We start from the raw sequence: 22,298 nt of genomic DNA on the forward strand, positions 1-22,298 counted from the left end.
GATGATGTCATTCCTGGAGATGGCACCATCAGCTAATCAGAGTATAAAAATAATCCTTCCTGTCTTGGCATGCAGTGTCCAATTTGTACCTCATACAAGAAGAATGTATCCCAATGCCATAAAAGAATATCCCTTGTTAACTGCCAGTAAGCAAACCAGCATAAAACCTCCACTTCTGCCAAGTCCTTAGGTACTTGACTCATAAAGGCTTCCAGAATTCTTCAGTAGTGCCAAATCTGCTCTTGGTCATGCTGTGCTAAGTGAAGTCATCTAACTGTGATAAAGAATCCATTTTAAAAAATGAAAGAATAAATTAAGCTGAATAAATTTTTGGAGGATCTGGAGCAATCATCACAAGTAGACTACCTGGCATGAAGTTCCCATGTCGCTGGCAACCAATGGGCCCATAAAAAAGGATAAATTATCAACACTCTGTGACTGCTCACTGTTATCATTTGTCTTCCAGTCCTTGCTCTTTGCTTGTGATATGAAAAGCTCTCCACAACTGCCTGATGAAGCCACTCTTCTATTTTCATCAGAAGGGTTGAAATGCTATCTGGTTTAGTGGGTGAAACCCTGAACTGTCTTCCCAAGTGACAATGACAGAGTTGTAAACAACAGGCTTGGTCAACAGCAAACCATATCAGTCTAAGGGAATGTGTTATCACAGATCATACTGTCTGCCTCTAGAAAGCTTCCTCCAAGAGCTTCTTTTACCTCCTGCACCCACTAATATCCCGAGACAGACTGGAAGACCTCTAAGCCTATCTCCACAAATGCAACTGTGGCTTATGAGAAGAAATCTTTATTCATGAGATTTCCAATTCATAAACTACACTTCAAGATCATTCTCTGTAAAACCACTTTCCTGTTGGTAATATGTAAGTCCCAATTATAATTCTTCCCTTAATGCCTTTATTTGTTACACAATTTACCAATATTTTCCAAACAGAAAAATAAAAGAACAAAATATCAATCTTTTATAATTATAATTCTCAGGGTACAACTGTCTGTCAAGAATCTTTCAGGGTAGTGATTAACCAAATGAAGAGGAAAGCAAAAATCTTAGGACATGCAAGAAGGAATTCACAAAGAGGCAGTTTTACAGAGTGACTCTTCCCTGAATCTGCCATTTCCTATCGAGGAATGGCACAGAGCTGGTAGGGAAGTGGCTTCATCGTGCTCCCAAAAACAAACTTGGTGTTGACTTCCTTCACTCCTTCTGGCAGGGTGAATGTGAATGCTTGTAGCAAGGTGGAAAAGACAATAAAGAGCTCCATCCTTGCCAACAGCTCCCCCATGCACACACGGTGCCCTGTGAAGAAACAGAAAAGGCACTTCAGCCAAAGGATTTCTATCACACCTCCCTTTCTAAACTGCCTCGGATTTTCTTTGCTTGTTTACTGCAGATTTTATCCTTTTCTCTTAAGTTTGTCATTTTATGATTCATAACTGAAAGGCTGCTTGTATTCCCCCAAAAAGTTTTGATCTACATTTACAGCAGGCAGTAAGACATTATAGAAACTGTCACCAGGGTGGCATAGTTCACATTTACAGTCTTCCCAGCACCATGCATTTTTCTGCTATTGCTTTGATAGCTGGATCTCTTTTCAGAGAGAAACTGGATCTGTCTTCCAAGAAAGAGTTTCTGTGTGTCATTCCTTGTCTTCTGATCTTTTCCACAAACAACTGGACTTGTGTCTTCTTGGAGATATTTAAAACAGTTTGTATATGCCCATTTGTAGGTGCCTTCCCAGTTATTTTGAGGAATGAATGGATCTGAAGTTGTTACCACAAGGAGTAAATAAATCCCTGTTCAGTGCACTTACCTATAGCAAATGGTAAGAATGCTTCTCTGTTTACAAAGTTTCCATCTTTATCCAGAAAGTGGCCTGGGTTGAACTGATCAGGTGTCTCCCATTTTCCAGGATCAGCCAGAACAGAGTCAATATTTGCTAAAACTACTGTGTTCTGAAAAAAAAAGGAGCAGTGGCTTCAATAAAAACTGTGACTGTAGAGTCTACTGATATCTAGGACAAAGCCTTGTGAAAGGCCATCCACAGGCACAGTCAAACATTAGAGGCACTAGAAGAAGAGTTCATGCTCTGAGTCAGGAAAAACCTCAAAACCCTTTCTAAAATCATCTAATGGACCAAAGATCAAATTGATTCAAATATGCAGCACATTTGTACCTTTGGAATGCGATATCCCAGCAGCTCTGTGTCCTTCACACTCATTCTGGGCAGTGCAATTAAGAGTATGTTACTGTATCGCTGGATCTCGTGAATTACAGCATTTGTGTAGGGCAACCTTTTCCTGTCCTCATAGCAAAACACATGGGAACAACCCACAACAGCATCCAGCTCCTTCTGGACTTTCTCTAAGAAGGAATATTCAGCTTTAAATATACAGCAAACAATCTATAAACTCTATAGTCATAATTTTTCCTGTTGCCTTTTGCAGACAGAATGGCATCCAACTAGATGAAAAAGATACTTTATAAAAAAATAATACCTTCAAAGTCCCATACAGATGACCTGAAAAAATTTGACATAGAGTTTGTTTATAGGTTGCATATATACTTTTAAAATAAGATAGTGGATGAGGTCATTCTATAATAATATGTGGCTTCCTGTTACATTTACTGCTCTAAAGCAATTTATAAAAAGACTTTTATTAATATTTATTTCTACAGGCAGGGAGTCAACTGGAAAAAAATATTAATCATATGTTAGGGGAACAGTTTAGTAATTGATCAAGGATTGTTCTTCATTAAGAAGCACATAGATTTTGCTTGTCATCTACAGATTCCTAACTGCTATTCTGTAATTACTTGCCTTGGGAAGCACTTATACAAATTAGTTTTTCCCAAGGACTTCTTTTTTTTACTTACAATCTGAGCTGAAATGGTATTTTCTGATTATTTTTTTTAATACTAGAGACTCTGTCATTGCAATTAGAATTAAACCCTCACAAAACTTAAGAATGTGTTAATATATCCTGAGAAGATGAAAAATCGTGTGAAAATTCAGTATGTACAACCCAGTTTCAAGTCTTTTGAAGGTAACAAAATGGGACATCCTTTCTCCTTAATACTTCCACATTTTCTATTTGCCAGGCTTCTGCTGTGCCTGGTACTCAGCTTAAACTGTCAAATATGAGGCCTTTAAAGTTAATTTTGTACCTTCTAATCCTTTCTATCCCATACACTCTAGCTCTTTTCTCAGTCATTTTACCCTGCCAACCTGTAACTTTCTTCTGTGAATATCATTATTAAAAGCACACATTTTCAAGCTACTCACCCCAATATTAGCAACCCCACACTGTATTTAAGTTATTTCTACTGCAAGAGGCCAAGAGCAAATCAAAGAGTAGGAGTCAGGGATTTAAAAGAATGACCCAAAGGCTCCTTAGTGGAAATCTAATCATTACTGTCTGTGGAAGGGTAATGGTGCAATTTATCTCATCTGAGACTAAATTCCTGCAGCTGATTAAATTAATCACACCCTGCATTCTGTTTAGATCTGTTAAAAGAAAAAAAATTAAGCTGGAATGATTAGCCTGAATGTTAGAAAGGATACAGCAAGAAACAAATTAATGCGATTCACCTGATTCATACTTCAATAATTAGTTCCTCTACTTTGAACAGGCACGACCACTATTTGAACTCGTTTCATTGCTAGAGTTGCAGACCTCTTTGGATGTGCTTACCTTGAATGTCAGGATAAATCACCATATAGAGCAATGCCCACAGTAAAGTGGTGGCTGTAGTTTCTATGCCTGCTACAAAGAGGTCAGCAACAGTCTGGATCAAGTTTTCTTCATTGTAAGTTGCACCAGCATCTCCTTTAGTCTGTAGATACGAATTGAAAAGAAAGTTATGGCACACAAAAGAGGAAATAAACCACCTGGAGAAATCATGCACTTTTAAATTTACATTAGACATCATTATAATCAACGAAACGCTTAAAATCCCTTGTTGTTAGTGAAGTGTGAGAGAAGTTCAGAAGTACTCACTTTATCTATCTCATCCAAATAGTAATCAATAAAATGTCGATTTTCATCAAGCTTTCTTTTTCCTTTGTGACTTTCAAGTTCCTTTACTAACAGAGCCTCCACAAAATCTCTGCTGGACTTCATCTTTTTAACTGATGGCAGAAAGTGACCAGCAAGCCAGGGAGACAACTCATACATCTGTAAAAGAGATATTTTAGATATGTGATATTACATATAACTGTGTGGCATTTAGCAAACTAAATTTGAATCCTAATACAGGCTTCTGGGTAGTGGAAAAAACAAGTAAAAGACTGATGATTGAATTAGCATTAGATTGAAGGGATAGTGCCTATTCCATGATTCATTAAAGATTAAAGCCTTTCTTAATTCTATTTTTCCCTGGAGCAAAATTAAAATTTCTCTCAGCTTTATAGTATAAAGTTATATGTATTTATTTATTTTTATATTTTTATAGAGAGAGAGAGAGAGAGAGAGAGTTGTTTTAAAAAAAACATGCAAATACCTACTGAGAGCATTTTGGAAATAGCTGAACTTGTGTCCACCCTGATTAGAAGGGTAGCTTAGGAATCATTTCACTGGCATCTTCTGGGATAGTTACGAGTAAGGAATTTTATTTTATCTTATCTCGCCAAAGTATCAAAATAGTCCTTAAATCCTCTAGGACCTTACTTACAGCAGTTTCCAGTTAGTCAGAGATGGTGGAAATCATACAAGACACAGAACTGGATGAGTTCCAACAAGTTCTGCAGAAGCAGCTGCCTCGTGCATGGGTAAATTCACTTTTTGACTACCCTCAGTACTGTGGTTCCCCCTCATAAATGATTCATAACAAAACTGCCCCAGTCTGAGGCCACCTGTTCTGCTGCTCTGGCAGCTGCACTCACAGATGCACATACAAGAGCAAGAGAGAATTTTTCTCTCCAGTGGACCAGATGTGAAGTTGCGAGTTTGTGCCCTGAATGGAGACAGATATCATCCAGCAGCTAAAGGAGGGGGACTTGCAGTGTCACTGTACTCTTGTAAGGATGTGCAGATGTGGTATAAGTGTTGCTGTCAAAAACTGTAGGGAAAAGCTGCCATTAAGCAATTTCATGCCATGTTACCTTTGCACAAAACAGTTGCTCTGTTTCTATGAGGTTGGCTGACAGTAGAGAAGGAAGCAGTAAAAACCTATTTATTCTTGAAATTTTTGATAGCCATGTCATATAATAGAGTGAAGAAAGCTAGCTTGCCAGACAGAAATTAAGATAAGCTTATTTCTGAGCTTTTCAGACAATTTAACCCATATTTTACTACTGATTTCAGATATAGTTTCAAACTTTGGAGTTGTGCAGGTAGCACTTTTAAAAAGAAAGTCCTTTGTAGATCTCTCAGCCACGTAACAAATCTTTGCATTTTCATCCCTGTCCTCCATACACAGGAAAATTCTGTGCTAAGATGAAGCATAAGCAATTGAAACAAGTTTTGAACTAGGCATCTTGAAGTGCTCCCCAGAAATTCTAGGTGCTCTGGTTTTTTGGGGGTTTTTTTGTTACTTTTGTAACAAGCAAGTTGCCTTTTCGCACTATCTATAGAGAGCAAACAAACAAACAAAACTGATTTTCCTCACATAAAAGGAGACGCTGTTCAAAAATGCTGCCATGGTGTCAAAGGACTCAATCAGGCGGTGAAAATTCTCATCATCTCTGGAGAAACGATGTCCAAACATGATTGAACAAATGACATTTGAGACCATATGAACAACAGGCATACTGGGGTCCAGAGGTTTTCCTGTAAACACAAGGGACTGCATTCACCATTAACACTTAGTGTTCCTGCTTTGCCCACTGACAGGAGAGCTGATAAAATTTCATCAACATTTCTGACATTAATTAGATCACTGAATGGCAAATTGTAATTTATTGGTAAAAGGCCTGAGTAAAAAAGTAACTTCAGACATCTGAAAAACACTGTTGGTTAAAAAAAGGAAATTCCATTCCACTGCTAGTGGGAATGGAATTAGTAGTATTAATTATAAAAATACCCAGATATCATCAAACCTTGGCATCAGCAGATCTCACATTTGGCAATAACCAGGGTACAAAACCAGCTGAGACATTAAATATACAGATGAGTTGAGAAGAGAACCACCTTCTATTTTTGCTCATATCATTTTGCATTAGAATATTTCAACATACCCTGTGCATCCTTGTTCGAAGCTTTGCATATTTTATGCTTTTTCTTTTCTACACAGGAATAGGAGGCACTGTGACACTGATTTTTTTACTGTTTGTTGTTACCCTAATGCTGTTGCCTCAAGTAACATGGAACTGACTCAGAAGTAATAACACTGATAGGGACAAGTGTGTGTGTGTGTGTGTGTGTGTGTGTGTATATATATACACACACACACACACACTGGTATATTATAAAGATATAACTAGACATATATCTATAACAAGACAGGAATCTAATTCTGTGATCTTGCTATGGGGTTTCACAATTCCACAAGTAAGTATCTCATGCAGGTAGCATATACAGACTTTTGAGACTCAGTTCTGCACATACACTTTGAATCCATTTTTGTAATCAAATAGTTTCAGAAGTTACAGTGCCCCATTCTCCCACTGCACAGACTGCCCTGCCCTCCTCACGTACCATTTGTTTTCTGTAAGTATTCCACCAAGTGAGCAGCCTCCTCTTGCAGTAGATAATCCTCTTTTTTCCCTAATCCCATCTTCCTCATTGTTGCCATTCCAAAACGCCTCTGTTGCTTCCAGAGATGACCATTAGAGAACAAAACACCTAGAATCATAATGAACTAATGCTGTCAATGCTTTATAAATTGATGGTTTGGTAAGGTTGATACATCCAAGAAGCTTCTCTTTTCTTCTCATTTTTTTTCAAATTTTTTACAGCAGTCTGGCAACATTCCTCTTTTCTTTCTTTTTGTATTTTAGCCATTCATCTTCTGCATAGAAGCTCTTACATTAATTCCATGCTGTCATTATTGTTCTGACAGAATACAGAATAGAATTGTTTTAAAAAACTTGTGAAAATAGAAGCTTTTTCCTGATGTAAATTAAGGACTTTGAGGCTCTAAATCAGTATTCAAAACTAGGGATAAAACACAACACATTAAAAGAATTTCTAAGAATAAAAATTACCATTTCCATGTGTTAGAAATTGAAAGATTCTTTTTTCGGGCCTTCCAGCAACATCTTCAGCATGGGCAGTCAGACCTTCCTTCACTGCCTGAAACCCTTGCAAGACAACTGCAGGAGTGTTTGAAAGCCATAAGGTGAAGATATTGCCATGAATTTTGGCCATCTGTAGAACAAGGCAGAATTAGAGTAACAGGAGTGAGAACCGGTACTTTTAAATCAAACAAAATGAACCAGATCTTCTCCCTGGGCAGAAGCCCTAAGAGTGACTGACTTTGAGAACAGAGCATCAGGTATATTCTCACATACAATATAGTCTGAAGTCAGGTTTCTATCTAAAGTCTTATTTATTAAAGATCATGATGTTTCTAAAATGTCACCCAATATTGCCAAAGTCTGTGATGTCATTTATTATGTCTTACAATTCAAACTCATTGTAGATGAACTCTTCCATCCTCACCACTTGCTACAAGACAGCAGTAGCTCATGAATTTGATGTGAACCATCTACAGATTCCCCTTTGTGTGTCAAGTGTAGCAAAAGCAGTCGAGGAGCTGAGAAATGCAGGAATCACCCTTTCCCTTCCAGCTCAGCAGTGACAGCCTTGTCTTCAGCTGCTGTGCACGCAGGCATCCCCACAGTGGGCAGGACAGTCCTTCCCCTGGTGCTGAATCAGGAACTAGAAAAGTAGCAGAATAGGCTGGAAAGAGTGGTGTGTTGCCAAGACATCCCAAGAAATGCAGGACCAGAGGATTACACAATTTTGCTGCCTGGGAGCAAACAAGAGGGAATACTTATGCACAGTGAGCAAAAATGTATGTGCTTGTACTTGCACATTTGTGTTTAATTTCATTTTTGTAAGGACCAATTCATGGCTTTTGAAACCTTGGAATGACCAGTACTGGTCTTCGTGTCTGGGATGTCAGAAATAGAAGAAAACACAGCAGACACAGGCACTAGCTACTACTTTATATTATGGAATAATAACACTTTGCCTTGAAATATGCAGCTCAGGAGGACGGAGCTGGCAGGACATGGAAAACGAGGGAAAGGGAAGGCTGAGAATGAAGAGGAAGAGTGAGGTGCTATTACTAACATATTTAAATGTTAAATATTTAGTATAGATGTATAAGAACTATAAAACAACAAGATACAAACTTTAGATGTGCTGCATATTACAATTGGACATAGAAAAGTATTTGAGCATACTATGAATTATTTTAGCCATTTAAAAGCTCAGTCTTGCTAAGCAGACTGAAATCTCTTGTGAAAATCTGACCAAATCGTATGTCAGAAAATAATTGATTCTAAGATTTTTCAAAAAAATCCATTGAATAAATATATATAAAAAAATCATCCTTTCTGTACTGGAAACAAACATAACCTCAGCAGCTATTTCATGGGATACTTAGAAAATGCCAGTGCAACAAGAGTCAAAACACAGACATCCAAAAGACAGCACAGAATTAGTGAGTCTACTTTAAAATACAGCTTCTTCCTATGTGTAAGACAGGACTATTATCATCATTATGGTTTTGTTTATATGCACATAAGGTTATATATATATATATATATATATTAGTAAGTGCAAATTTTCACACAAAGAAACAGATATTTTAATTATCTCTACCTATTTCCACATTTATGCAATTTAGAAAAAATCCCTCCCTAGCATTCAAAACAAACCTATGTTCAACACAGCTACTTTTCAATCAGTTTATGAGTCCATTAGTACATTGCCAGAAAATACATACTTTTTTAAGATGCTCATGATGAATTTTGAAATTCATCTGCAGCAGATTTCCAAAGAAGGGATATGGAGTTGGCCCAGGAGGAAGATGTCTTCGCATCCATTGCAATTTCAGAAACTCTATTAATAGCAGAGACAGCACAAAAAATACCAGCACCTCACTCACTGTTAACATTTTACTTCTGATTTACACAGCTGCGTTGTCTCTCAACAACTGCTGTGTAGACAGAGGAGAGATCGGTTTATCTTGCTTTTGGGGTACCTCCCTGAAAAGAGAAAAAACACTTGACGCTCCTATGACTCATCTCTTTCCCTCTTTATCACTTTTACTTCCCCACCCCGGAGAATTAAGTGTTCTTATTTCTAAGCATACATAATATCATTATGTTGCAGCCACACATCTGTCAAGGGACAGATTGCCTCTTCAAGGGACACAAAATGTAAGTTAATTATACACCTCCTTGTGCCATGACTCCTGCTTTGACAAAAATCTCTGCCCACGGTCCTGGTTTCATAAAAAACCTCTTGCAAGAATGAGAGATAAAAAAATTTCCTGAGGGTTGGCTGCACACCCAAGGGCAGTGGGGTTACTGAAAAGTTCAGGCTTATCAGTAGCCATCATATGCACCAACCACGTGCTCTGCTACTTAACTCACCCCACATTGTTGATTCTGATGTTCTCTGCTATTCCTTTAATATTTTTCCTCACAGTTTATATTGAAAGGTGTTTGGGGGATGGCTCTACCTTTTAATTTTGTGCCTAGGACACACACGGACCATAAGAGACTCCAACTGATCATTGGGTAACAGGAGTTTGTTGCTGATAATGACATAATACCCAAGTGTCCTCCCACACCCTGCCAAGCTGCACAGGGGAGTGGGGCTGATGTCTCCTTGACCAAGCACAAAGCAAAATTTCTTCATCCCTCCACCTGCCTGTGGCTAATCCCTGTGGATTGCCTGCAGCAGGAACAAAGATGACATACAGCTGCTTCTGAGAACTTCTTTCACAAGTGCTCTCATGCAACTGAGCAACTCCAGCTCTGCAAAGGGTGGCATTTGAACATGATCAACACAAATTTGGCACTTGCACAGGAACAGCATTAGCTTAGACTTGGCTCTGACTTAGCAGCATGTAGCACTCTGGGAAGTCACCTAGATGGCCCTGCTGCTTGTGTACCAAACTTACCGAACTGGCACAGCTAGAAATAAAAGTTTTGAGGTGTGAAGGACATTGGTTTACTCCAGAAACAGGGCAGAAAAATAATATTTACCCATCTTGCTGGCCACCAATCTAACTGAGAACTAGGGTCAACCTGAAAAACTGAATTACCCATTTGAGACCACTTTTGAGACTTTTAGTTCCTTCATTGGTATTGCATTTTCTCTATCTCAAACTGCTCCCAACTCTGAGTTTAGTATTTTCCAAGGTGTTCCTGGGAGGAGACTCACAGCCCCAAGGCTTTACTGCCCTGCCCACTTGCAGCCCCATCTGGCCTCTGCATAGTCCTGGCTGGCTGCTCTGCATCTCCCCTGGCTCTCCAGGCTCACTCTGACTTTTCCACAAACATTAGCCACATTCTGGTGACTGCATCTCAGCCTAGACATGAACTGCCTGCATATAGGAAGGCAGCTGCCAAACAGCTTTGCCAACTCTTTGGGAGAGATGTGAAGGGAATACAGATTGCTTTTTTCCTCACACAAGATGGTGCTGGAAGACTGGGAAGAGAGAAGCCTGATAAGGTTTTGGAAGCTGTACTTGCTACAGCTTCCATGAAGAGAATTGAATGCCTGGGGAAGCAAGGGTTAGCTGCCCGACAGCTCAGAAGAACAGAAAGGTATCCCTCTAACAAGTGAATCCTCCTGCTCTCACTCTTTCCAGGAGAGCTGCTGGCCCATTCTCTTCTCCCCCCTTCCTTTCAGCCCATGACAAAATGGATAACCAGGGCAATGCCAACTAGTCCTTGAAGCATGCTTGTGATAGCAATTGTAAAGTCTTATTCAAGAAAGGAAGCTGGTAGAGCAACAGTAATCCTCACTGTGACCTTGGATTTTAAGTCGTATTGGGTGGGTAACAAGGCCAGTCTCACAGTGAGAGGGGCTACTGACACTTACCATCCACTAGCCCTGCTTGGGCACTGCTCCTGCCGGCTGCACCTTGCACAGCTCTTCCCTCAGCGTGCATTGGGACTCAGCAGGCTCAGCTCAGCTGTCAGAAGGCTGCTTGTGTGCAGCTGCCTCTCTGCTTACAGAAAACTCTCAAGAGCTTTGATTCTCCCACAGCTTTTGGAGAACGCCACATCAATATCTCCTGCCCTGCCCCTCCTTTGCAGGCAACAAGCTTTGCTGCTCAAGACTGCAAAGACTGCAAGCTGCCCCCTGAACTGTGCTTTGGGCATCAATGAAGAGACATGGCCAACCTAATCTGCTGTACATCATTGTCATTATAAACCCTGGCACATGAGAGGACTCCCACCTTCACGAAATGCCTCTCAAATGCACAAGAGTATATGTCAAAAAAAAAAAAAAATTTCAGGCCAGCCCACTGCATTCCACCAGCAGTGGGGCTTCCCTCTGCAATTTCCAGCAGGCAATAGGAGGGCTTTGCCTTTGCTCTTGGCCTAAGTCACAAGCCTCACAGCCAAATGAACAGTTGCGCTGTTGTCTCTCTTTTACTTCCAGTCTCAAGCACTCATCTGCCCGTGGCTCTTGGCTAAATAGACAAAGCTGCTCCCAGCAAGTTGAGATGCCCCTTCACAGCTTTGAGTTCCCATGCAACCACACCTGGGAGCTCTGGCAATGCCCAGAGCCCCCACCTCTGGGAACAGCATTCCCACGACCATTCTGGATTTGAGAATGTAGGGGAAGGCTGCTCAGAGCCTGGCTCTGATGCTCCTCCTCCCTCCAGGAAGATTCTGTCGAGTTTCTAGTAAGACTAGACAGAGCAATAATTGTCTACATTTATTTCATTTGTAACACAGCAGAAAAAAAAATGAAGTACAGACACTTTCCAGACACAGGAAAAACAGAGTATTTTTTACGCCTGGCTTCTAAAACATATAACACAACAAGGAGAGATTTGCACTGAATTTGAGCTAAAAATGAGAACCATAAAGCTGCACAAATACCAGCACACTACCAAACCTGTGTCTGTGCCTCTTAAATCTCTAATGCTGAGCAACCTAGCGCAGAACTGCACAGAGCTTGTATGGATGGGGTTTCATGGTGCTCCCAAAGATAATGTCTGTGTTGATTTCCTTAACTCCTTCTGGTACAGTGAACTTGAATTTCTGCAACAGGCTGCAGAACATGATGAAAAGCTCCATCTTGGCCATTGTCTCTCCTGGACAAACACGGTGACCTGCAAGGGGTGAACAGAAAGAGAAGTCAGTCCCCACCAAGGTCTGCAACCAGCACCTGTTTCCCAGCTTTTCTCAGGTTCATCAAGGATCAAAGAGCTTTGCTGAATTTGACAATTTCCTCTCAGATTGAACTGGACTTACAACTGAGATTTCTGCAATTCATCTTTGCAGGATCTGCCCAGATTATAGAAAAGATACCAGAAATGCTTCTCAGAAGTTTCATTCTTGCTTTTTTAATCTACAGGACTTCCTAGTTTTATGAAAGGGATTTCTATCCTTTGATTCCAATTAAAAACAAGAAAGCATATTTAGGTTCCCTCATGGCTTCTGCTTAGTACAGGCTGACTTATCTTCCCTAATAACAGTGAAAAATCAGAAGACAGAGGACATTCTACACCTGATGAAACATTTTCCTACATAATGGTTTCAGCAAAAACAACATGTTAAAGAAAAATTTCTTCCCAATTTATTAATTAACTCTGTCCAGGATACAATTCCCAGAGACAGTGACAAACTCTGAAATGCAGTGGTCAGGTCATTCAATTTGGATGTGAGAAACCAATTCCTCTTCTGCCCAATTTAGACCAGAAACCTGAGCCTGACACTTTCCCATCTCAGCTGACAGCTCTGACAACCAGGCTATTCGCTCCTGGCATGATCCCCAAGAGCTTTTGTTTGTTTAAGCTTCTATAAACTCACACACTGGTGAAAGAGTGATTCCAGAAACCCCACAGGAAAGACATAGACTTCTGGATGTATTTGATCCAGCTTCTGGATCTCCCACTCATCTCTCTGCACTGATGAATATTTATACAAAATAAATCAACTCCAGCACAGCAGCCTGCCACAGAATATCCACTGTAATGGCATAACCCGGCATATATAGAGGAGGACCAAGGGCAACAGTGTAAGGACTCAAGTTCCTAAGTGATTGGGAATTCTGGGCCCTTACTCATTTTATCTTCATTGCATTTTCACAAAAATCTAGATCAAGTGTTTATACAATTTCCAAACAACTTATTTTTGCAGTCAAACATTTTTCTGGGCTGGGAAAACAATGTGCTCCTACAGTTTGGGGTTACACTCTCCTCTGGCCTTCTCCACAATGAAAATAACACAACTTCATCTAACCCACACACCTGGGCTCAGCTCTCAGTGCACTCACCTGCTGAGAAGGCCAAGAAGGCCTCTCGGGTCACAAAATTTCCAGCCTTGTCCAAGAAATGGCCAGGGTTGAACTGGTGAGGTGTTTCCCAATAGTCAGGGTCAAAAAGAGCTGAGTCTACATTTGCCATGATTAGGGTGCCCTGAAAGGAAGGAAGAGGCAGTTGGCACAGTTCTATCTCTCACACATAAAGAATAAAAGGACACAAACAGATTCCAGCTATAATTCTGCGCACAGAAAGGCAGTAGAAATGAAAGATTACATAATTAGGGGAAAAACAATAATCTCAAGGGCTGTGAGGGGTTTTTGCCAAAAAATAAATAAGCAAAGAAACTTCAGTACTTTGGGTTCAGGGATTTCCCTGTATTCCTTTATGTCTTTTTTTCCAGTCTGTAAGCAAATGCCATAGAATGTGTGGTCTGCAGTTCTTTAGCACCATATCCTAAATCTAGTGAAATGATCTTCCTGTCCTGAACTGGAGGGGAAAGGGTTTAATGGTAAACCTTTACTGGTGGCCAAAGATCACGTTAGAATAGAAGGGATATCTGTACCTTTGGAACATGATACCCCAGAACAGTGGTATCCTTCACAGCTTCTCTGGGAATTGTGATTAAAACAATGCTGCTGAAGCGGAGGACCTCATGAACCACAGCATTCGTGTATGGCAGCTTCTTCCGGTCCTCGTAGCAGATGAGATGAGAGGGACTCAGAACAGCATCCAGCTCTTTCTGGACTTTGTCTAAAAACATTAAAATATCCATTATAGAAGTAAGAACACTGTTTTGGATGAAACAGCTTTCATTTCCTTTTTGGAGTATAGTCGTGATAGAAAAAATAACGATATACAAATAATTTATACTTACCATATCCTGAAGTTTAAATGCATTTGTATAAATGTATATATGTAATGCATTTATATTAATATAAATTTATACAAGTCATACATTTATACAAATGCATTTGTATAAATGTATGATTTGTATAAATCATAACCAGCTAGTTATGATTTTACTACACTCTGTTTTCTAGTTGATAGGTTTTATGTTCAGACCCTCTTTCCACAAGCCCAACAGATTTATGGAGCATTATATTTAAAAGAGGTGGAGAAAACTACAAGTATAACAAGACCTTATTATGACATCAATTCAATTAAGCTGTTGATTTTACTCCAATCAAATACAGACTCACAGCACACTAATGACAGTGTTGCAAGCAAGCCACCACATCGAGCTGACACACGTGCAATGCTGAGAACTGAAATAGGATCATATTACTAAATATGATCTACCATCACCAAATATTAATCTCTTTGGGCTGCTATCTAAGCTTACTAACTAACACACCTTATACCGTCTCAGATGGGGTCAGATTTCACATTTAAAACTTTGGCTAAGAGGAATTTTTTTCTTTATAGTTTATCAGAATTTGAAGTGCATGTGTGTGCACAGGGCTCTGTTCTTCAAGCATTCTAGCACCACAAGCATGAAAAGAATTTCTAGCCCTCAGCCTGAGAGTCAAGAATATGTACTTGGCTTAGTAATTCATCACCTCTGAAAACTCTCTACCAAATCACCCAAAAATTTTGAAACTAGTGCGCAACTGTGATCTTGTCCAGAATTTCTGGATCATCTTTTTGTCTTCCTTCTCTGTTTAACATTCCCATGCATTAGAATAAATATATCTGTTTTACAGAAATTTGACTGATGTCTCAATTAATGAACTCAAATAATATAACCTTATTACATGTGCTGGATGCCAGAAAATCTTCACTTTTCCCTAACCCAAACTCTTATTCCACCTTGTGTGCTTTCAGCCTGTATCTTTCATTATATGCTTACAGTGCTGAAAGAGTCTGACAAAAATCAACAGGACCCAATACAGTATCAGAGCCTGAACATCCCTGAAACTTTAAAATCTCAGTCTGAAAAAAATTTACTACATTGGCTTATTAAAAGCAAAGCTAAAAAATTATCTTTAAAGTAAGCTTGATCTTAAAAAAAAAGCTTGATCTTAGCCAAAAAAAAACCCCAAAAACTGCTCTACTTTAATAATATCCATGCTTGTTGTGTGCTACTCACCTTGGATGTCAGGGTAAACCAACATATAGAGCAGAGCCCAGCGCAGAGTGGTGGCTGTGGTCTCTGAGCCACCCAGGAAAAGGTCAAAAACAGATTGCACCATGTTGTCTTCATCAAACGTAGAATTGGGGACATTTTTAGTCTACAAGTGTCAGTGAGAAAGGTAAAATGTAGTATAGCTGTGTAATAGCACTGAGACAGACAATTATCACTGTATCTAAAGGAACAAGATTTCTAGAGGACAAAGAAAACACAGATAACTTGAGCAGAACACAGATATAGGCAAAGACTTTACTCAAATGAGTACAGTGATACTGTTAAATTACAGGTGCTGTTGAATGTGTCAGGTGTATAAGTCCTGTTATGCTACCTTGTAAAGTGGCATGTTGATTTCTGTTAACTTCCACAGCAGAAAAACACATTTCTAGGTAGTTTTATCCCAACTTCCAGCACATTTGCTGATTTCAGGAATCTGTCTAATATATAATGTTATCCTTTTAAAGATTTATGCTTTTTTTCAGAGCACAGACTGACAACATTTTAAGATTGTCATGATACTCATACAGCACTACTAAGCACAAAAATAGTACAAAGCAAGAATCAGAATTCAGCAGCCACCTAAATACCTGCACCTTTTCAAGGTAATCCCTACTGCCTAGCCCTCACTAAGGATTCCAAAATATGATAACAAACCAATATAAATAATTTGTACTTCTAGAAGAAGTTCTTGAACTAACTATTCAAAGTTCATATTTTGAGTTTGACAGCAGAGTTTTTAAGCTGTTCTTGCAGAGCTCTGTAGTAATGTTGTTGTGGGCAGACAACGGCAGGGAACCTATTATGGTTGGGTCTGTGTCATGGACAATGCACATAGCAATAATCACTCACTTTCTCTATCTGCTTCAGGTAAAAGTCAATGAAATCTTCTGGTTCATCTATTCTGCCTTTTTCCCTGTGGCTTTTGATTTCCTGCCTTACAAAGGAGCGAATAAAATCCCGGGAAAATCTTGCTTTATGTAGAGGTCCTGGGAGGTGCTCTGCAAACCACGGTAACATTTCACACATCTGGAGAGCAAGAATTCAGCACAGAAGCAGTTAGTGACACTGTAGAGAAGCCTCATGGCAGAGATATAGTGTGGACATTTTTGGTGCTAAACTGCTGAATTAATTGCTCTGAAAAACATTCTGTGGCATCAAAAGAAATGTTTAGTACATAAACACACATTAAAATCACAAATTAGGGATAGCACAGTTTCCACCCTAGATTTTTTCCCATCTTTACTAGATAACTCCATTTGTATTTACCCTGTTAATTCACCAACAAAATAATCTACTTTTGCAGATAGATGTATCAATATTCATAATTGAATCATGTCAAACCCAAAGCATTGCAGGTCCAGATCATATTCACAGTCAGAATATTTATCAGTATTCAATAATGCAATACTTTAATAATATACGTACTGATATAATTATATTGCAATAAATAATGAGCCCAATGATCAAATAAGTTGTTGCATGTTAGTAATAATCTAATAAGTAATATATAATCTCATTAGTAATATTCTCACATAATGAAAGTGGCTGTTCCCAAAAGCCACTATATAATCGAAGGCTTCAATCAGCTGGTGGAAGGTTTTATCCTCCAGGGAGAAACGATGTCCGAAAACCACAGCACAAATCACATTGGAGACAGCATGGACAATGGGGAAGGAAGGGTCCACAGCTTCTCCTGCAGACAGAGAAAAACATTCATCTCCAAAGCACTTCCTTCTCATCCTTTGCCATTTGGGAGAACAAGATTACAGTGACATTTTGTAATAGATGTCCTCTATGATATTTATACTGTTACTCAGAAACACCCAAAACTCACTAGGAAATGTAACAAAAGATAAACCTCACTCCAAAATGAGGACAGCAAAGCCTCAAATCTTTAACTCCTGGTCTTGTTTTTTTAATTTGCTTTCTGCTTTGCTTTGTTTTTTAATCTCAATCTTGGTGTTGATCCCAAAATACAAACTGCTGAGGTCAAATAATCTCAAGGGTTCAGAGGGGGTTTTGTCAAAAAATAAGCAAAGAAATTTCTGTATTTTGGGTTCAGAGATGTCTCTGCTGTTTCCTTCATGTTTCTTTTTCCAGTCTGTTAGCAAATGCCACGGAATGTGTGGTCTGCAATCCTTTAGCACCTTATCCTAAATCTGCAAATCTAAGGTGTGCTTCCAAATCTATTCTATTGAGTAACAAAAGTAGTGTTAACCCTTAGAGTCAAGCAGTCTGTACTGTGTGTGCCCCCAAGCACTGTGTCAATGCCATACCCTCCTTGTCTCTGAAGAACTCCACCAGGTAACGGGCCTCGGTTTGTATCCCACGCTCCATTCCTTTATTCCCCATTCCCAGTTTTCGGAGAGTTACAATTCCAAAATGTCTCTGTTGTTTCCAGATGAGACCATTTGAGACCAAGATACCTTTAACCATCAAGAATTGATTTTATGTCATAATAAAGTTCATACAATTGTAGATGATAAACACAGTAAGAGTCATATTCTCATCATGCTGTCGCTCAGAGAGGGGGGACACATCAGGGCAGTGTTCTTTGGATTGAATGTTGTTAGAGGCTGAGAAAACACCTTGGTTAAGACATTACCATCCCTGCAAAAAAAAACCCTCTTGGACCTCTGGACTCACACACCTGCCTTCCTAACCTAGTCCTATTCTTTCAGAAGCATCTGTTTCAGGTCTTTGAGGGATCCTGTTCTACCAGGATCTTTATACCAAATATTGAGTTCTCATCCTGGAAAGGTCCCTTCTGGAAAGACAATGAAGCCAGGGCAAGAACCACCCAGCCAAAATGAGAAGGAAAAATAGGCTTTAGCCAATCTGCAAACAGCTTCTTAAGATCAAGAGTTTCTGTGGGACAGAAAGGAATCCCAGGCTGCTCTGCTGTGAGTCTGTGTTCTAGCAGAGACCACTAAGCATGAACCATTTAATCTGCTTGGTGGGGAAATTCCCTTCACAAGTCTAGCCTGCACTTCTCCCTGGGAAAGCCAGCTTGCTCCCTGAGACAGCTGCTTCATTAGAGACTGGGACAGCTCTCCCCTATTCCTTCTGCTGTCCTGGGAACCAGGGACAGGCAGGTGGTATCTGTGCTGCAGTCACAAACTTGCAGCTGAGCTGCAGCTGTTGGTTAATGCCATCCCTGCTACAAATTAAGAGTTTTAGGGCATGTGTCACAACCCAGCTACTTTTCTCCACAGCACCCCGATAAAAAGTGGCAATACAGATCCTTCCAAATGGACTGAAATGGCCCCAGACTTAAAAATCTCTATACTTTAAAGTAGTGTTTCGCTACTTACACTGGCTAGTATTACAAATTAAAGCTTTCCAGACAGTAGTTCACATTAAACAAATCCTGACCGAGGGTAAAGGCATCTGCTGTACATTCTCTGCATAAGAGGCTGATGGAAACAAGTTCAATTATTTCTGTTTTAAACATATCAGTATCCTTATTCTCTCTCCACTGTGATTCAGCAGTGTTTGTGATAAGACAATACAACACTTTGAACACTCTGGCTAATAAATTTAAAGCTCCACTGACCTTCCTGTGACTTTGTACTTCGGAGCAAGACTTGATCAAAGTTCCGTATATGCTTTCCTTACAGCAGCCTTTGCTGTAAATAAACAACTGGGAGCATAAAGATTTACTTTAGTCTCAGCTTGCAAAGGAGGCTGCAGGCTCAGGATTATTTCAAATCAGGGCATGCAGACAACACTAAGAACGTTGCCCATGCTGCTCTGATAAGATTCTGAAATACATGTATGACAGTGGGATTTGGAGACCACTTAGGATGATGCTTCAGGATAATATGATTCACCTTGAGCAGACAGAAAAAGTCAGTTGGGAACTAAGGGGTTTTCAGTAAGAAAAACACAAGAGGAAACAAAGACAGTCAAGGGTGAAGTCCTTCCAGAGACATGAACATCTTACCCTTTCCACCTGCCATTTGGTTGAAAGTGTAGGTCTGCAGTCGCCCCGAAACATCCTCCGAGTTGTTGGTGAGACCATTCTTCACAGCTTGGAACCCATAGAGCACCACCATAGGTCTGTGACCCAACCACAGGGTGCAGATGTTGCCATAGGTTTTTGCCAGCTGCAGGTAAGATCAGTGCCCAAAAAAACCCCATGGGAGAAACATCAAAGAACATGCACACACAATGGGCTGCTGTCTTCAGCACAACGCTGCTCAGGGGTTCAGCAGGTGAAAAGGGACAGTGGCTGTTTTGTGGTGTGGGTGCTTTCCACAAGAAGGGTCTGGGCTCTCTCTGGGAACACAACACCCACAGAAATGTAAGCAATGAAAGAATAAATGGTCCTTTTCTAGAACTTGGCCTGGGTTACCTTTGCAATACCAACCATAGGGTAAATGCCCTTGAATGTTTATGGATCTGTACAAGGTTTCCTATGAAATTCCACCCGGCCATTCTTGGTTACATTTTTCAACTCCATATTTCATTGACTCAGACAACATCCAGAATTTCTTGAAATTATGAATTCCAGAACTCCCCTTCTAGAGTTCTAAGTACTGCAGATTTCACATTTCAATGGCAAGAACTCTTCCCATCTTATACTGAAATACCGTCAACTGAGGCATCTAAGCATAGATGCCATCTCTGGGTACTGATGGTGACTGCTCTCAGGCAATGCCGTGGGTATTCTGCAAGGACAAAGTCCCTGATGCTTGACCAAGAACCAGTGCAGATCTGTCCTCTCATAGTCATTAACATGTACCCATCAGAAAATTTTAGCATCATGCTCATTAAGCTCCCTTCAGCTGCAGCCAGGTACCCTCTGACCTGCAAGTTGCACTTAGCACTTAAGGAAAGGCAGCAATTTGAAAAATATATTAACATATTGGGTTCTCTTGTGATATTTTGGCTCAGTGGAGGATGTTGAAAACTGAAAGAATCTGTATGAGCAGGCTTAGCATGGAGCTCATTCTTCCCATCAATTATTTCCTTTCACCATTATTTACATCTTTAGTTTATCTGCAAAGAGTACATCCCAGAATGGACTTCAGAGAAACAATGCATGAAAGGATTTGGCTGCATATGGGATACAATCTTCTTTCCATTCCATGAGAGCAGAAGATATTCTGGTTCAAGACACCTCTGAATTCAAGACACCTAGTTTAAAATTATTTTCAATATATGCCTATGATGGGAAATCTGAGAATAATTGTTTTCTTTCAAGGCCAAAGATTCCCTTAAAAATAGAAGTATTTTCTGTGGCAAAATTATTATATTCAGTTCTGTTTAAGTTGCACACATATATGAATGAGTCTTTCACATGAAATTATTAGGCTTTTACATGAATTAGACTGTCTGCAGGATTTTTACCTTAACTTGTTTAGGCACTTCACTTCCACAAATCACCTTCTCTCAGGGTTCTCCCTGTTACTACATCAGCCTAACAACAACCACCACCATTTTTTCCAGGTTTTGCCTCAATAGCTCTTTAGTTCACATCTGCAAATACATACCTTTTTCAGGCTCCTGTGATCAGCTCTAAAGTTTATCCACCAGACACTTCCAATGATGGGAAATGGGGTTGGTCCAGGAGGAAATCCACGACTCTTCCATTGCAAATTCAGGAACTGTGCACTCAGAAGAAACAAAACCAGGGATATGAAAATTACACTTATCATCATTTCACACTTCCAAACTCGTATTATAAAATTGCTACAAATACGTCTGTTGAAATTGTTCTTTTGAACTCTTCCCTGTCACATTGAAGATTTCTGAATTTTCACCTCCCTTCTTTCCTACCACTCTTCCTGATCCAAGAGAATGAGGATTATTTCCATTCTTGAGTGTTATTTAATACATCACTGTGCTGCAATATGCTAATTTATACCATTATTTTAAGATCCAGCAGAGGCTGGGTCAGAGAAGGTGGGAACCTCAGCCAGAAACATCCTCTTGAGCAATCAGTTTGAGGAATGTGTCACTCAAAATACTGACTACATGCATGCCAAGAACTCAGGTACAAAGCAGTAAGCTGTCAGATGAGGGCAGGAATACTCATCAGGTAGCCTTCTTGTGGCAGAGGTAAAAGTAAGCAACCAGTAGCCTTGTACAACAGTGGGTGGAGATGCAGACTTGGGAACCAAGAGCAATGAAGGGTTGTAATTTAAAATCTCACAGTAAACAATACAGATGAACTGCAAATAGCACAGTGAAGAATCAAACATAACTAGCGCTATTGGCAAAAAGTGTAGCAGACCTCACATTAAACTACATTTTGGGGCTGAATTCTTGTCCCCCATAAGGCTTTATGAATTAATTTCTGCCTTATCTCAGTAGCAGGAGTTCTGCTCAGCAGAATTAATTCCAGACCCTGTAATTCTTTGCTTTATTTGTATTCACAGCACCTGAAGCAGCACATGCAAAGACCTCCTCAACACAAAAAAAAAAAATCCCTACAAAGAGGAGCAGTTCTTAGAAGATTTCTAGAATGGAATCTGGTGGAATAGGCTGTTTGGGATGTTGGTACCAAGCTGCCTTATGAAGAACAGCAGACCTTATAGGGATGGGGCTATGCAGTGCTCCCTGAAGGAGTGCCTTTAATTCCATCAGACAGGGAGAATCTAAACACCTGCAAAAGGCTGCAGAAGACAAAGAACTCCATATGTTCTGACTGCTTGCCCAAAAATATACATAGCCCTGCAGAAAGAACACAAGAAGGCAATTACTGATCTTAATTGCTGTTTCCACCACACCCCCACT

At 39.8% G+C, this 22,298-nt stretch overlaps 2 protein-coding genes across 2 annotated transcripts; both read right to left on the bottom strand.

Moving 5' to 3' along the window:
• Positions 1 to 1,006: 1,006 nt before the first annotated feature.
• LOC136560676 (cytochrome P450 2J6-like) lies at positions 1,007 to 9,085 on the bottom strand. Its single transcript, XM_066556648.1, has 9 exons — positions 8,915 to 9,085; positions 7,164 to 7,326; positions 6,655 to 6,801; positions 5,627 to 5,787; positions 4,018 to 4,194; positions 3,712 to 3,853; positions 2,193 to 2,380; positions 1,830 to 1,971; positions 1,007 to 1,315 (listed from the first exon to the last, which is right to left on the bottom strand). Exons 1-9 carry the CDS (start codon positions 9,083 to 9,085, stop codon positions 1,137 to 1,139), a joined length of 1,470 nt encoding a protein of 489 aa, XP_066412745.1. The 3' UTR covers positions 1,007 to 1,136.
• Positions 9,086 to 11,854: 2,769 nt separating this feature from the next.
• On the bottom strand, positions 11,855 to 21,238 carry LOC136560751 (cytochrome P450 2J6-like). The gene is made up of 9 exons (XM_066556778.1): positions 21,053 to 21,238; positions 19,501 to 19,663; positions 17,831 to 17,980; positions 17,087 to 17,247; positions 16,404 to 16,580; positions 15,516 to 15,657; positions 13,989 to 14,176; positions 13,438 to 13,579; positions 11,855 to 12,271 (listed from the first exon to the last, which is right to left on the bottom strand). Exons 1-9 carry the CDS (start codon positions 21,218 to 21,220, stop codon positions 12,093 to 12,095), a joined length of 1,470 nt encoding a protein of 489 aa, XP_066412875.1. The 5' UTR covers positions 21,221 to 21,238; the 3' UTR covers positions 11,855 to 12,092.
• Between the last annotated feature and the right edge of the window lie 1,060 nt (positions 21,239 to 22,298).

This window comes from Molothrus aeneus, chromosome 10, assembly GCF_037042795.1.
Source record: "Molothrus aeneus isolate 106 chromosome 10, BPBGC_Maene_1.0, whole genome shotgun sequence".
Classification (NCBI taxonomy): Eukaryota; Metazoa; Chordata; class Aves; order Passeriformes; family Icteridae; genus Molothrus; species Molothrus aeneus.

What these genes read in the sequence shown, in the direction of transcription:
- LOC136560676 (XM_066556648.1), bottom strand. Translation starts at nt 9,085, where the DNA reads ATGTTAACAGTGAGTGAGGTGCTGGTATTTTTTGTGCTGTCTCTGCTA. An exon ending in ATTTGGATGAGATAGATAAA is followed by an intron (nt 3,854 to 4,017) that starts GTGAGTACTTCT and finishes TCGTATCTACAG; the next exon opens with ACTAAAGGAGATGCTGGTGC. An exon ending in ATTCTTACCATTTGCTATAG is followed by an intron (nt 1,316 to 1,829) that starts GTAAGTGCACTG and finishes GTTTCTTCACAG; the next exon opens with GGCACCGTGTGTGCATGGGG.
- LOC136560751 (XM_066556778.1), bottom strand. Translation starts at nt 21,220, where the DNA reads ATGATGATAAGTGTAATTTTCATATCCCTGGTTTTGTTTCTTCTGAGT. An exon ending in CCAAATGGCAGGTGGAAAGG is followed by an intron (nt 17,981 to 19,500) that starts GTAAGATGTTCA and finishes TGATGGTTAAAG; the next exon opens with GTATCTTGGTCTCAAATGGT. An exon ending in GTTCTTCAGAGACAAGGAGG is followed by an intron (nt 17,248 to 17,830) that starts GTATGGCATTGA and finishes CTCTGTCTGCAG; the next exon opens with GAGAAGCTGTGGACCCTTCC.